This window comes from Poecilia reticulata, chromosome 10, assembly GCF_904066995.2.
Source record: "Poecilia reticulata chromosome 10, P_reticulata-male-v2, whole genome shotgun sequence".
NCBI lineage: Eukaryota > Metazoa > Chordata > Actinopteri > Cyprinodontiformes > Poeciliidae > Poecilia > Poecilia reticulata.
Window position 1 is genome coordinate 15853013 of NC_088839.1, and position 16208 is coordinate 15869220.

The 16208-nt window shown below is 40.1% G+C and overlaps 1 protein-coding gene across 2 annotated transcripts in view; it reads left to right on the top strand.

Annotated features, from left to right (window-relative positions):
* ndst1b (N-deacetylase/N-sulfotransferase (heparan glucosaminyl) 1b) overlaps positions 1-14595 on the top strand; it is a 61147-nt gene extending 46552 nt beyond the window's left edge. For both annotated transcript variants that reach the window (XM_008420157.3, XM_017307145.2), the window contains exons 6-15: positions 4451-4636; positions 5769-5897; positions 6607-6789; positions 7168-7264; positions 7483-7606; positions 9226-9400; positions 9502-9672; positions 10930-11039; positions 12561-12663; positions 12751-14595. In XM_008420157.3, coding sequence (XP_008418379.1) covers positions 4451-4636; positions 5769-5897; positions 6607-6789; positions 7168-7264; positions 7483-7606; positions 9226-9400; positions 9502-9672; positions 10930-11039; positions 12561-12663; positions 12751-12870 — 1398 coding nt within the window. In that variant the 3' untranslated portion in view covers positions 12871-14595. The remainder of the gene's footprint in view (positions 1-4450; positions 4637-5768; positions 5898-6606; positions 6790-7167; positions 7265-7482; positions 7607-9225; positions 9401-9501; positions 9673-10929; positions 11040-12560; positions 12664-12750) is intronic.
* The last annotated feature ends 1613 nt before the right edge of the window (positions 14596-16208 follow it).

Below are 16208 nucleotides of genomic sequence, written 5' to 3' on the forward strand. Positions count from 1 at the left end.
AGGCATCCTTGTTTATCCCTTTGTGCTTGACGTTTCTTTGATTTTTGTTTAAATGAAAAGCGAATCTGTTCCAGTTGAGTTTTAGCTATATTCATCACTGTGAGAGGAAGTATGATTTTAATTGTAGCAGTTATGCTACTAGTTTGTCCATCAAACTAACGCTGATTGATCTAATTTATTAGTAACATTCTTGTGTGGTCTTAAAAATTACTTACATTTATGCATCTCAGTTTTCAATAATGGGTTGCAGAATCGTATTTATTTTCACTTTAAATGTGTACATTCATTCTTTCATTTTTGTTATTTGAGAATTGCACTGAAAACTTTCGTTTATTTAGTTTCAAGTAGTTTTGGCCGAATAATTCATGCTGCAACAAAACTGCAGAACTAATTCAGCCTTTAAAATTGTCCCTTTTATGTTTGTTTAGGGAACTAACAATTATGTTTTTCCTAGTGTTACATAGTATTTATTAATTAAATTAGTTTTTAAGTCAACATAGGTTTTTATTGGTTTCAAATCCTTGTAGATCTTAAGTTGAAATCATTAGCAACATAGTTTAGAATTGCAACAATATCTCAAACTTAACTAAGTGAAATTTGCTCACTCTCTGTCTTTTTTTTTCCGTGTGTGCCGGCTCCAAGAACCTTAATATTCTCAACAAAGAACAAGTGTGGATTATTTGCTCATTAATGGTCTGTGAATAATAGTAGCTTTGGATAATTTAACCTTCAACTGGCTATAAAGATCCAACCTCAAAGTCTAAGAGTTCACCACCAAAGGGCAAATATTTAAAAATACCAGGGAAAACATACAAGATGCAGTTAAGAAAGTTACTAATCATTTAGACACGCAGTTGTAAAACAATTTGTTTGTTGATCAAAAATGCCACAGGTATGAATAATCTGGCCTTAACTGCAGGTTTACCTAAGATTAAATGATCAAAGCCTATCTTTTTACTGTCTGAGGCAAATGAACAACAAATGTTGGCTTCATTTTCTGCAGCTGAAACATTTCCTTTTTCAACTCGATTTTTGCAGCGCTGTTTTTCCTAGTTAGGCACAACCTGATTAAAAACAGATGCAGAAACGAGAAGAAAAATGCTACATTTTGCGGTGGAGAACATCAGCTTCTAATATAACAAACATCTATGAAGACTATGTACATGGTCTTTTTTTCTTTTTTTGACACGCATGCATCCATGGTAATAAAGAAATACTACACCCTCTTTTATTTGCAGAGCTTTATGCACTCCAATTTTTTTTCCAAGGTCTGCATGTATTCAAATTTAACCTCATTGCTGCAAAAATACACACCAGATTCCACGCTGTCGTTATTTATTAACCTGAAATGAAGAGAAATTGGAAAAAGTGGTGTGTGAAAACTGAGCACAATGTTGCTGCTTTCATTGGATTTAAAGGGGAAAAGTAGCTGCCTGGTGCTGCTAATCAGATGTGGATGATTAGGTGAACATCGGTAGCTTGTGGCCGTCTCTTTACAACAAGGAGGTTTGGCTATGTGTTGCTGCGAAGCATGAACGTTTGCCCCGCATAACGTCAAGCATCAAATGTACTAACTGTGACTTTCAGCTGAGTCATTGACCTTGAGAAAGGAAACCTTTTGTTGGAAAATAACTAAGACTGCACAAAGGAAAAGTATTAAACTGGAATTCAGTTTTTATAGACACTTATTTTTTTACTCATTATAACATTTTTTCCACCTTTATGAGCTTCTCGCCCACTAAAGATTCACATTTTCTTTTTTTTTTTTTTTTTTTTTTTTTTGAAGAGTTCTGCCCTAATAGTAATAGTAGATTTAACACCCGCAACTTGACGTTCTAGTTTCTGAGGCAATTCCACTGCTCATATTCTCTTGCATTTTTCATATTGTGAAGCACTTGTTGCCTATTCACAGGAAAATTACAGAAACACTGTTTCCAAAACAATTTCAAGTCAGTCTTTTCAGTAAAAACATTATTCATAAATGAAAAATATTCAAGGTAGCTTTATGCTAATCACCGCAGGTTCGTAAGTCTTAGCAAAATCACTCAAAGGTGACACTGTGCAATGCTCAGAAAAAACTGCAACACACATACAGGAGCACCTCCACAGACTCAGCAGGCCTCAGTCAACCAGTTAAACGTTGCAGTTCTTCACCGGGGCGTTGGCAAAAGACCAAACCAGTTCGGCTTGTTGGCTTGAGTGTTGCCAGGAAAAAAATGTCTCTTGTCTCTCAAAACCAAATGGCCGCATGACTTGTGTTTATGAAGCTGCATCTGAATAGACCACACGACTTCGAGATATAAACAGGAGCATGAAAAGGCTAGAGAACTGAACACGGCTCTTCAGCACAAACGCATCCAGCCGTCTGTCCAGCTTGGCGGTGGAGGGTTGATGATTTGGGTTTGTTTTACAGCCACGGGACCCGGGCACATGGATCTCTAACCCTCTATCCAAGCTTTTGAGATTTCTTGATTGACTGAGCAGTCTTCCTCTCCTCCTTGTTCTCATCGTCACTCGCATCTTTGAGTTGAGGTCTGGAAAAACCAGTGGGTTCAGTGATTTTAAGTTTTCTCCCTATGCAATCAAATAACCTTTTATCAATTAAACATGCATGTATTTTCTCTGTAAGCCTAAAGTTGTCATTTTGAAGTCATGTTTCCACACTCCAGTATAAGTGTGGTTTACTTTATTAAACAACTGGGGATTTATCTGATTAAAACTCAGAAATGCCGTTTCTTGTCTTGTTAATCCCCAGCAGAAAAAAAGAAAATAATAAATAAATCCCAGAACAAACTTCCATGTTCATTTGTCCTGAATAAATTCTGACACAGCACAGCAGCTTCAACCTGCGATTCGCTTTACTGCTTCTCTGTGATGGCTTTCAGACATGAAAAAGTAAAGAAGTATATTTAACGCGGGTGTGAGCGTTAAATATAAAGCCGTAGCCCCCCAAAGCCTTAAATGTCACAATATTCCTAACACTCGATGTTAAATTATATTTAGGTAATTCTTAAATCTGCATAGTTTTTTTTCTTTGCTGGCGTTGTTTTAATTTTGGGACTCATCTGTTGTGTCATTTGAAGCTCTGTGTGAGGAATACAGCATTTATAAAACTGTTGCTGGGAAGCAATGAAGCATTTATCTTTCAATGCAAACAAATTGTACACCTTGAGCTGACCTGTTATATACTTTAACTGTCTATTTACTCAGGCTTGACTTGAAGATAAAAGATTTGACCACCACGCTGGTTGGCTGTTTAATGAAATATATTGGTGTCAAATTTAGCTGTAAAAGCTCTTACGTCTCATGCTGAAAAACCCCAAAGTGTGACGAGACTGAAATTGGAACATATTGAGTAAATAGCGTAATTTTTAGTCGCAAAAGGTGCTGCATTTAAAGTTCTGATGCGCTCCTGAAAATGTTATTTTCCGTTGCTTAGTAAAGACGACAAACTCGTTCACTTCTTCTTTAACAAGCTCCTGATTTGGTTAAAAGTAGCAGCTGTGTTTTATGTGTTTTACTAATGTAGCCAGTTGACAGAAGTTTCTCTTGTATATATATTTATATATTTTTATGTCTTGGGAATGCTGTTAAATTCCTTCATTCTTGGACGGCAACACACAAGTACAACTAGAGTGAAAAGCACGAATGTTGTAAACACTCCACATCCCAGCTGAATCTTTTTCTTTACTCTTCTTTCAGACAGGGTCGTGTCATCTCACATCACTCACTTTCTAATGATGGTATTACCGATTCTGTGTTATGAAGGCAGCATGAAGTGAATGAAACGCTAATACTCGATTTTCTTGCATTACCTCTCTTTCTTACTGACGATGTCCAAATAAATGTTTTGGTTATCTTCACTCAGACGACGTTCGCTGAATTACACGCCTCAGTGTGTTTCTCTGAACGTCTCTTGCGCGTTTAGGTGGCGCGTATCCAGCTGATGATTAAATGTCTGCCGTTGGCTTCAGAGAAAAATAGGAGTTTCTAATTTTAACTCGGACATGGATGTTCGGGGTTCTTGCACAATCTGGAAAAGTCTGGAAATAGATGAAAATGTTTTTTTCAGGTCTAAATGAGCATGAAAGCAGAACGTGGTTAGAGGAAAAAACATTTTGTATGTCTACAGTTTGTTCCTCATCTATGTCTGTTTGTTTTATCGATTTCTCTATTCATCTATCTGTCTGCCAGTTATCTAACCATCGATCCTCAGTCCCTTCTGTCTATACAACCATCACTATCTGTCAATTTATCCCATGGGTTTGTCTGGGTATCTATCTATACCTCAGTCAGTTTTGTATTTAAAGCCTGCCCTCAATCGAAACATCTGCAGTGAATTCAAATACAACTTTTGCGTTATCTGTGGAAAGTAAGTCTGTGCATGAACTCTAGATGCATCATGTATCCTATCACCGGCGCTCACCTGCTTATGCAATTTCTTCCTCAGGAGCATGGGATTCCCACGAACATGGGCTACGCAGTGGCCCCTCACCACTCCGGGGTCTATCCTGTACACATGCAGCTGTATGACGCCTGGAAGAAAGTTTGGGGCATCAAAGTGACCAGCACAGAGGAGTACCCTCACCTAAAACCCGCTCGCTTCCGGCGGGGATTCATCCACAGCGGCATCAGCGTAAGACCACTTCAAACGCTAGTAGCCGTCTTTGAAACGCCATTAACCCCACAAACATCCTCTGTGGGGTTCTGCAAGGATTTGTTCTCGGGCCACTTTTATTCAACATCTATATTTTCAAGAGCACCTCCTATTATATCTATTTTTTTTGTTGTAATATTGTGATATTACACTCTGTTACAGTCACCTACTCAGTGTGTCCCCATTATCAGAAAGTTTTAAAGCCAAATAAAAGCTGTAGTGTTTTGCTTTTCTCTGTCAACTGTGTCTCTTTGCTCTCCTGTTTTAACCATCGTTTAATACACTAATAGGCGAATAAGAAAACATCTCAACTGGATTGCTTTCTGTTCCAGACCTCCCCGTTTGAACTTTTTGTTCCTCGTTTTCTTGAAAATCTCAAGTCGACTGGCAGAATTGTGTTTTCTTTTACCGAAAAGCAACAGACTTCCCCTAAATAGGCAGTCCATCCATCTGTGTTGTTGGGTTTTGCCTCCTTCCTCTGAGCGGGAGATAACAACGTGGTCAAAAGAACCGGCGTTGCACGAGACACCGGCAGGCAGGCTTCGGCAGCAGAATGAAGACTGACATCAGAAAGCGGGTGTCTGGGGAACAAAAGTGAAATGTCAACAGCCGACTAAAAAGATCAGGCTTAGTTGGTTTTGGAATAACTTGGTAAATAAGGTAAAAATGGATTTGAATATATTCAGGAAGTTCAGAAGAAAACGTATCCATTTCTTCCCTAGTTGACCTTCGATGCCGATAAGCCTCAGTCCGCTCTCTTTGTTGCGCCTGTGTTCGGGCAGCCTCAGAACTCCCTTCCCGTCCTTGAGATATCGCAGCCCGAATGGACAGCGCTCACCGCGGAACTGATGATTGATATTCGGCTCCCCAGACACCCCTCACTGTACATGCATTTCCATGAATTACCATATAGACTCGGAGCGAACGAGAGGTTTGCTTTGGCTTGATGAGCTGAATAATAACAACATTATTGTGAACAAACAATGTGTGTGGGGGTAAACCGCCCGGAGGAGCGGCGGCTCAGCGGAGAGAGCCGACGTCGCGTTTGCGTCGGTGCTTCCAACTTTTTTTTTTTTTTTTGTGATCCTCTCCGTGTGTGCTCTCATCGCAGGTGTTACCCCGGCAGACTTGTGGTCTTTTCACGCACACCATCTTCTACAAAGACTACCCAGGCAGCCCGAACGAACTGGACAAGCTCATCAATGGGGGGGAACTCTTCCTCACCGTTCTGCTGAACCCTGTGAGTCAGCCGCTCTCCCACACAGAGCGTTTGCCTTTGTCTTGCGCACTTTGAAGCCCATCTAGATGCCGGCGCAAATTGAAATTTAAACAGGGTGCGGGGAAAATGACTCAGATATGTTTTTCATTTCACTCCCAACAAAAACCGCTTTTAATAGAGCCGGGACACAATGGCGCAAATGCCTCCTGTTCTTCACGTACTTTTGTTTGAGATTGCAGAAAAAGGTCGCAGCTGTGGCCGTCTCTGCATAGACTGCAGACAATTTTATTCACATTACTGTGACTTTGCCCAAACGAAAATGGCGCGGGTTGTTTCTGCAGTAGTTTTTATTATTGTTTGATCCTAATTACTCTGATTCGGCTCATCTCTAAGTAGGTTGCACAAAACTGCTGTGCTTTTATCTTTTGGCGAAAGGACAGCGCTTTAATGTTGTTCATTCATTATTGATTGATGTGCTTGTTTTTACTTGATTTAATGCATTTGAATCTGGGCCTAAGCTTACTATAATATAAATAAAAGCACACATTCTCTTTGTGCAAACACCTGAAATCTTGGGCATTTTCAGCTGAAGATTCAAACTGTTTAATCAGCTAATTGTACATTTCAGTCAAGGCGGTGTCCCGGCGATGAGCAGCCACAGTCTCCCAGATGTCCTCATCCTTTCTTCTGTTTCAGTAAACTTCTCTCTGCTCGGCATTTCCGTTCGCAGATCAGTATTTTCATGACCCACCTGTCCAACTATGGGAACGACCGTCTCGGTCTGTACACCTTCAAAAGCTTGGTGATGTTTGTGAAGACGTGGACCAACCTGAAGATGCAGACTCTGCCGCCTATCCAGCTGGCTCAGAAATACTTCAGCCTGTTTCCATCTGAGAGAGATCCCCTCTGGCAGGTGAGGTCAAGGTTTTACACCACCTGTATTTATTTATTTTTTTTATTTCTATCACCTATTAGCCTGGAACCGTCTCCACACATTCCTTGAATATTCTCAACGAACGATGTACTGAAAGTCAGGTCTTTGTAGAAATCTGTGCAGTTAATTGATTATATAGGTTTTACGAAGCAAAGCGAGTCAGAACTAAAGTGTGGAAAAGCAAAGAATGCGGGTATAAGAAATGTGTAGAAGCCCTGTACATTGTTTTTCTGTGGGTGCAGATGGATGTCATCATCATTTAACTCATCTGCATTTTCTTTTGATTTCTACACATTAAAGTGAAGTCTAATTAATCCCCACTTACAGGATTGTATCTGTGTTTTTGTGTTACTAAAGGATCCTTGTGAGGATAAAAGACACAAGGACATCTGGTCCAAAGAGAAAACATGTGACCGCTTCCCAAAGCTGCTAGTCATCGGGCCTCAGAAGACGGGTGAGTCACGGCTCTACAGCGCCCTCTGCAGGCCAAGTCAGAAATGATATTACTAAGAGTTTGCCGTTCAGAGCAGACCTCTTCCTTTGAATTATAGCTCTGTTTTTATCCTTTAATTGCTACACTTTGGATTATAACTGTTGCTGTTTGGTGGAGTATATTTATTGGGACATTGCCATTTAAGTTTTTTTTGTTTTTTATCTCTTCCCTTCCTCCAGGGACAACAGCACTTTACCTATTTCTTGGCATGCATCCTGACTTGACCAGCAACTATCCCAGCAAGGAGACGTTTGAGGAGATCCAGTTCTTCAATGGACACAACTATCACAGAGGCATTGACTGGTGAGACACGTGTTCAGATGTTTTGTCTCCGACCTCCACCTGCTGCCTCCACTCACTTCCTGTAGCTAATGCCGAGTTGGTTAACATTATGCTCGCTTTAGAGGTGTCTGGTTTGTCTGCTACACTTGTTTAACAGACAAGTTAGATTGATTTATTGGCCAAGTATCATGAACGATTAAAGTGTTTCGTATTGGTTGATATCGATCATTATTTATTAGTGTTTTTTAATTTAAGTATCTCAAATACTGCCAAACTGGTGGCATAACCGTTCCTCTTTTTTTCCCATAGTTTTCACTCCACGCCGTTGTTGTTTTTATTTTCTTCTTTTTTTTTAGCAGTTATAAGGCACGCTGGTGAAACCTTAAACTGCTGCTGCGCAAGTTACTCAATAAGTTGTTGCTAGGCAACCGAAAAGCGACTGAGTTAGTTGAACCTTTTTTAGAAAGGTTGACGAGAAGTTGAGGGGCTAAAATCTTTCCTCTGCCTACATCCCCCAGAATCCTCTGTGGTTTTGGATCAAAGTTCAATGAAATTATTGAAAATTCTATCAAATTTATGATCTATTAATACTGATCACGTGTCTGTCTGTCTACATGTATTGTTATTGATTTATTGTCCAACCTTGCTACAGTCAGATTTCATGATTACAGCAATTGTCTTGAAATATTGTTTTGGTCTGTAGAAAGCCTCAGTCTTCTCTTGCTCTGGTCTTCATTTCTACTACATCTTTGGGTTATGTGGTCTTGATTACAACAGCAGGCAGTATAAACCCCAACACTTAGAAATAAATGCACCAATGCTGCAAATCATCACTTAGTGTAGAAAATTCACTCTGGAGCTCAAACAACTTGGGATTCTGTGCCTCTCCACTCTTCCCCCACACTCTGGGACCTTTAGTTGTATTTGAAGGATAAAGGGGGTTTTGGACCACTGAGCAGCAGTTCAGTCCTTTTTCTCTTCTGACGCTGTCTGCTCTGGAGTGTCTTAACACTAGGTCTGGGACAGTTGTAGCCCATGTTAGTTGGACACAGCTTTCTGTGAACCGTCGACGTTTTTCACAATGAGTTTTCCTGCGAACGGTTTCAGTGACTGTCTGCTGGTCAGCCGTCAAGCCAGCAGTCTTCCCAGCAACTGCCGAGGCTGTAACAGACGTTGTTTGTTATGTATTATTATACTTTTCTGAGAAACTGAATTTTGGGTTTTTGTTAGCTGCTAGCTATAATTGTCAAAACTAACCGAAATAAACCCTTCATTTACATATTGCTGTGTGTGTGTAATGACTCTTAGCATGAGTTTTACTTTTTGTTGTCAAATTACAGAAATGAACAAACTTCGTATTGACACTCAAATTTGTTGTGATGCACAAGAAAAGATGCTTAGAATGGCAGGTCTGCAAATCTATAACCTTTTTTTTTAGACCAATATTTCTACAAAAGAAGTGGATTTATTCAACTTTATGTTTAGCTTTAATTTCTTTCAAGTTGACTAAATATAAAGCATTGTATATTCAAAGGCATTACAAAAAATACAGCAATGTTGGCTGTTTTTCCACCAAGAACCCACTTGATCAGAAGTTATGGCTGATTCAAATCTTTCGTTTTCTATTTGTTGTTTGCTAGGTACATGGAGTACTTCCCTCTGCCCTCCAACACCAGTTCAGACTACTACTTTGAGAAGAGTGCCAACTACTTTGACTCTGAGGTGGCTGCTCAGAGGGCTGCCGCTCTTCTGCCTAAAGCGAAAATCATCACCATCCTCATCAACCCAGCAGACAGAGCTTACTCCTGGTACCAGGTCTGTCTTGGTCCTCACACCTGCAGCCAATCACTTCATCTTTCAGGAAGTCTTTTTTTTTTTTTTTTCTCATTACTGAAACCCGACTCGCTCTCCCACAGCACCAAAGAGCTCATGACGACCCAGTGGCGCTGAAGTACTCCTTCAATGAAGTCATCACTGCAGCCCGCGATGCTCCAATCAAACAACGGGTTCTCCAGAATCGGTGCCTGGTGCCGGGTTGGTACGCTGTCCACCTGGAGCGCTGGCTGAATCACTATCATTCCAGCCAGGTAGTTTGTTTTCCACGTGCAAAGTGTCGATCAGTGTGTAATCAGCAAGCAAGCACAAGACAACGAGTTTCCTTAGTTACTGAAGTCTTTATTGAGATTCCCTGCAGGGACTTGGCAGTGAGGGGGGTTATTCTCGCCTTTGGATTCCTTGAAGAGCGTATTCTAAATCCAGCTGACCTCCGTGGATGAGAACTGACCTTTACGAACACTCGCAGAGGAAAATTTAACCTTTGGCGCTCCAGTGTGTCTAGATTCACAAGCGGTGATGAGCTGTGGGTTCAGCGTTACAAAGCAAGATTCTTAGTAATACCGTGTTCTCTTTAAATTAAATGAACCAAGTTAAGTTCTCGGCTTATGCAGCCTGATTTCTGCTTTCAAAGCTAGAAATCAGACTAGCTAACATGTGCACAGTATAAGTCTTTATACTGGCAGGATGTGTCCATCTTCAAACACACTGGTGGTTTTAGAAGCTTTTTGGTGGTTTCTGTTTTTCACTCTCTCACAAAAGTATGCAAAAAAAAAAAGAAAAAGAAAAAATACACACACAAAAACAACCCACCCCAGAGGAGAGGGAGCAATTGAAGGCAGAAAAGTCATAGACAATTGGGGGAAAATCCATGTGTTTTTTTGTTGTTTTTTTTTATTATTTCTTGGCAAGAAATTAGCAATTAAAATTTAAAAACCAGGACAGTCAGCCATTGAACATCTGGAGGACAGACTCCTCAAATAAATTTGTGAATCAGTGATTTATATTTCAAGACCTATACCACAGAAATAATCAATAATGCAATGGTGGGAGATATTGACTACTTGTTATTTTACCCCCCAATGGGTTTTATTGATTCATTTACCAGGGCTTGCACAAATTCCAGGGGATTTCTGTCAGCAGTTTCCACAGTTCAACAAAGATAGATGTGAAGACCTTAGGACTGCGGTTTGGCTACCTAATGAGCTGGTTCTACAAGCAAGACTCTAAAACTACTTATAGACAAACTTACAGTTACTGTATTTAGTCCAAGAGCTAATGTCTGTCCTGCATTTACTACTTGTTGCTCTCTCTCATTAATTATTTACCCTCCCCCCCGTTTAAGGTTTGCTTCCGACCTGAGTGCTGTAGGGGAATTGGTCTGAATTTAATTATAGAAAAGTAGTTGGGAAAAGAAGGAAGATCATGTAGGCGTAACTTATTTTCTTATGTTGCACTGTTGTATGCACAGCTGTCCCTCTTCTAATGCCTGGCTTCCTGTCTCCTTCCAGTTGTTGGTTTTGGATGGGCAGATGCTGAAGACGGAGCCCGCCTCGGTCATGGATAAAATCCAGAAGTTTCTTGCCCTCCCCAACGTCATCAACTACCACAAGATCTTGGCGTAAGTTTCCCCTCTTTCACTTCAGATCCTTTTCTTTTCAAATGCCAAGATTACAACCTAATTAGCTTCTTCTTAGTGTGTTTTTTAGATCTCAAATACGTTGTTTTTTTCTTTAACTAGAGATGCTATGATCCAAATTTCTAATCTCTGCTTTTTCTAAATCTTTGACCCGCCCTCAGCAATTTTAGCTAATTCATGATTTCTCTTTTTAGGACTGTAGCTAATGCAAGGTTGTGTTTGGTGATTAATTATATATGTACTTTATGTTAAAATGTTTAAAATAAAACATAAATAAAATTAGGTACATTTTTAAACTTATTTTACAGTTTTATTGTCTTTTTGAGAGACACCCATCTCAGTTCCTGTCAGAATCAAACTACCTTGAAATGTGTATCTGCCTGCGGTATGCACAGTAAAATGTATTAAAGCATAACACACTTTGCTGTGTGGAGGAACCGTTTCTTTCAAAACAATTGCAAAGTAGACATTTTGGACCATCTTTACTATCTTCTATTAGCAATTAACATGACTGGAATTACATGTTTATCTCCAAAGAATGTAGATCCTCAACTCTGACATTTTCCAAATCCATTATTATTCTGAAAAGAGTCTTAAGTCTTTAAAAGTTTTAAACAGATGTTGTTCTGCTTTCGCTCACAGCCCAATAAAACCACAGATGTCTTAAAATGTGACAATAATGTCCTTATCTCCTTTAAAAAGCTTTATGCTTCCTCAGTCAACATCTCACATATACTCGACATATCTAACTTCTTTATTTGCTAACAGTGTCCACATTGAAGAATGTTTGTCAGCCTGATCATTTGATCCGAGCAGAATGGTTTACTGTAAAAGCGTTTGAGTCTTGAGTGTGTAGCATTCATCTAAATCACTTAAACCTACAACCTATTTATAAGGGTAACTGGCCTTTTCTGATTTTCTTAGGCACAAAATGCCCTTCCGGGCGAAAGACTCATTAACTCTTTATTCTTTTTTTTTTCTTGCACCCACTGACTCTGATTAGGCAAAAAGAGCAAATTGTGACGTTCAGCTTTTATTGAAGAACAGTCGGACATGTGGCGTGGAAAACCTGCTTTATCTTCCTCAGTTAAAACCCTCAGTTTCATTTGTCATTTAAAATGCTTTCATTGAGTAGAAAAAAAAATCAGCATCTATGTTTAACTTTGTTCTGCCAATAGTTTCTGTAATTGTGTATTTCACTTTACTTTTATCTTTATTTAGCATACCAATATAATATGACACAACTGTATCAAAGTTTCACAATTGAAACACAAAGAAAATATAATGAGAAATAGATAACATGATCAAACGTTTTACAACAATCAATCACATGAGATGCTATTAATTTGAGTTGAATGCTTCTTTTTTATACTTTTTTTTTAAGACTCATTATACTTGAATAGAGTTTGATTTGATTTGTTTGAAACCTGAGACATGAATGTCGTACCTCAAACGTGAGGTCGGATTTTGACATTCAGGATTTTCTGTGTCCATCATGTATAGATTTGACCCCAAGAAAGGCTTCTGGTGTCAGCTGCTGGAGGGAGGAAAGACCAAGTGTCTGGGAAAGAGTAAAGGACGCAGGTACCCTGACATGGACCCCGAGGTAGGATCCTCTCCCAGAAAGAGCTGTTATAGTAAAGGTCAGCTTGTTGTGAGTCGCCTACATTTAGTTTCCTCCTGTTTCTTTCAGTCCCAGGTGTTCCTCAGGGAGTACTACCGAGACCACAACATTGAGCTGTCCAAGCTGCTCTACAGGATGGGTCAGCCGCTGCCCAGCTGGCTCAGAGAGGAGCTGGTCCACACCAGGTAGCAGCACCGCCGCAGGGGAAAACCACAGCTCCACGTTCCGAAACACGGCTCCACCCTGCAGGGCTCGCCGATCTGACAGAGACCCGAAAGGCTGGAGCTCGGGCCTCGAGATATACCGAACAAGAACTCGGAAGCTTAACTCTGATCTTCTTGGCGGAGAGCAGACTGGCTTCAGGGCTGCCCTGAAACTGTGACCTGAGGATTTCAGTAAGGAAAGACTCGGTGGTGCACAGGGGAGTGGCGTTCGATAATCCCGGTCCCTTCGATCGAAGTGGTCATCGCATAAACTTTGTTGCCTGAGACTGAAAAAAAAAAGAAGAAAAAAAGAAACACAAATGAACTGTGAGCAGTTTTTCCTGTCAGTTCTGTAAATGGGCAACAAATGTAAACACTATCACGTGTCCTCTGCGATAAGGCGTGATGTGTGGACAGCGGAGTAGGACAGTATTGTCTCAGCAAACGGCAGCATGTTGGACGTGTCCAGTCAAACTACATTTGACAGGAGTATATAAGCAGTAAGTGAGGACATGAGGAGTCCTGACTCAGGGCTGCATCTTGTAGCCTTCCTCAATAGGCCTTTGTAGAATCTAGTTATTGCATTTACAAGTGCCAGGACAGAATCTTCAACAAACTATCAACCCCTTGGATATCTGAGGGATTCTTCCTTTTTTTTTTTTTCTCTGTCTCTCTTTTGTTTCAATCAGCTCCTGTTTTGTTTTCTTCCGTCTAACTTAACATTTCTGTAGTGCTGATGGAAATGCATATTTTGTTAGAATGTACCAAAACTAAACCTGTTAGAGGTTGTTGTTCCCGCCCAAGCGGGATGAGCAGCGCTGTTGTCGGCCCGGCCTGCAGCGTCGTGACGCCCCGAGCCGGCCGGGGCGGGAACAGGACGGACGGACGGACACGGAAAGCACAACGGCACTCGAACAAGCGTCGACCCTGATCATACAGGTTAACTGGAAAGCACACAGAGTTTCATGGCTCCTACTACAATCTGTGAAGAAGATCATAAGCTAGCTACTGTATGCATGGTCCTACAGATTCAGATTGTGTACAGAAGAAGAAGAAAAAAGTGCATTTCAAGATGTTATCAGCGTTTTTATTTGTTAAAATTGTATATTTTTTTGTGTTTTATGTTTTAATTTCATTTACAAGAGAGTATAGACCTGGGAAGAATAGAGAAAAAAACAACAAAAAACAGACCAACTGTACGCCAGGTGTTTTAATACGGATGTTTGGGTGTAGGTCAAGGTGTTACCATTGCAACTAGGTGTTCATCGGTAACAAAAAGCTGCTTTTACTGCAATAGTTTTGTACGTTGTTCGGATGTAATTACAACGCACACGACGGTTTGTCACTTCCTGACTTTGTAATGTACATAAAAACTCTTCGGTAGACCTAAATTATTGAATGTGTTTGGGTTTTGCTCTCCCATCAGCCTGTTTGTCGTAGCGTTTAAAAACGTCAGTGCTGCGCTGAGGGGGAGTTTGGATCCTTTCATCATGCAGAAGTGTTTCCTCTCACGTCCTCTCACTGCCAACTGTTGTACAAAAGTGCAGAGTTTCTCCGTATATAAAGTATTAAACACATAACAGCAACGATGGTACTAATCTCCTGGACTGTATGATACAGATTTGTAATTGTTGTCAATAATTTTTACAGTGTAACTAATATTGTCGGTGCTTTTTAATTTGCAAATAAAACACCACTGTATTTTTCATTAGTTGGATCTTTGCTGCATCACTTTGTTATGCGAGTTTCTGCACTTGGGCTTGGAAATACAAAGCCGCCCACATTCACTGGCATGGCCAGTAAAGATCTGTAAATAACCTCGGAATAACTTGCAAAAAGTCAGAAATATCCAGTATTTAGTATTTTATTTAGTCGGAGAAAATCTTGCAAACATTTTGATATCTCTTGAACAGGATGTTGAATTGCCACCACACTGGTATTTTTCATCAGAAGCCTCCAATCAGCAGTGTATAATTGTAAAGTGGATGGTAAATATTTTTAAAAAAAGAAAAGGAAAAAAAGTGCGGCATGCATTTGTAAGTAGCTCCCCTGAGTAACGAACCACTTTAGCTGCAATTACATTGTGTGCACAATGATTAACCAAGTCTTATTTTTGATTTTAATAATCACCAGCTACAGTGCCCTCAATTAAAGCTTAAAAAAATGTTTTATTTTACATATTTGCTGAAGCTGTTGCTAGGTTACAGCAGTATTAAATGAGTAAGATAAGTGAAAAAACAGTTCCTCTACCTCCTCTCTGGTCCTACTGCCATCTGTGGAAATGAACAACTTGGTCAGAAACAACCAGTCAGAGCCAGGAGGGGAGTTTTGGTGCTGTCAATCGCCTCTGTGTATGTGCTGCTCACACCCCTCACCCTTACTCTCTGCTATGCTACAGCTAATTCCTCACAGCACATCCAGCCAGGGATTGCTCAGGATATAAATTCAAGACATGAATTTTTGAGAATCCTGAGTGTCTACATTATAGGCACTCAGGATTTGGTCTGGGTTCCTTTTGCTTTCGTTTCTGCATCAATGCTCTGGTGTGAAGATGATCAGCCTGTAGCTCTGCTGAGCTGTAACAGAAGCCCACGTTTGTTTAATACTGGCCTTCGGCTCGTCCTCATTATTGGGTCCAGAGTCATTTTTCTTCAGACAATTCTCTGTGGACTTCTTGATTTTTATTTCTTAATTTTTTTCATGGATTCTGTGCCTCGCCGCTCTTCGTCCTGACATTGTAACCTTGATTTCCAAATGAAATACAAACTTGACCTTCAGCTGAAATCAAAATTTTGAACGTCTGAGCCACAGTTTTTTTTATCTACAATTTTTTTATTTTATTTTCATAGTACCAGTAAGATGTTTCTGAGAGTGATTCAACACGAGCAGTGTAGCAGTTTTAGTCCATCTCTGACATGCATCTGTGTGTGGTGGCTATTTATGTACTGGCTCCAGATCCAAACAAAGTCTTGGGAATTTCTTTTAAATCAGTCAATGGGCTTTGCTGACATTTAAACCAACTACCTTGGCATTTTTCCTTCCACTTAATTTTGCAATAAAATGATTGAAACAGCTCTTTGAAGAGTTAGCTTTTTGAGAAGTTTACCTTAATGGTTCACCCTCCACAAGTAGTGTGAGTCATAAAGAGGGTAATGAGCACACAAAGTTCAAATTCAAGGTGTGATTTTTAAAGGAGGGTTGTTCGCCAGAGCTCAGCAATTGTTCAAAGTAGACCTTTTTTAATATGGATATTATTGTTCATAAATCAAATGTAATTAAACAGTTTTTGGGGCATTTCCCTGCTAACGTCTATGTGCCAGAGTA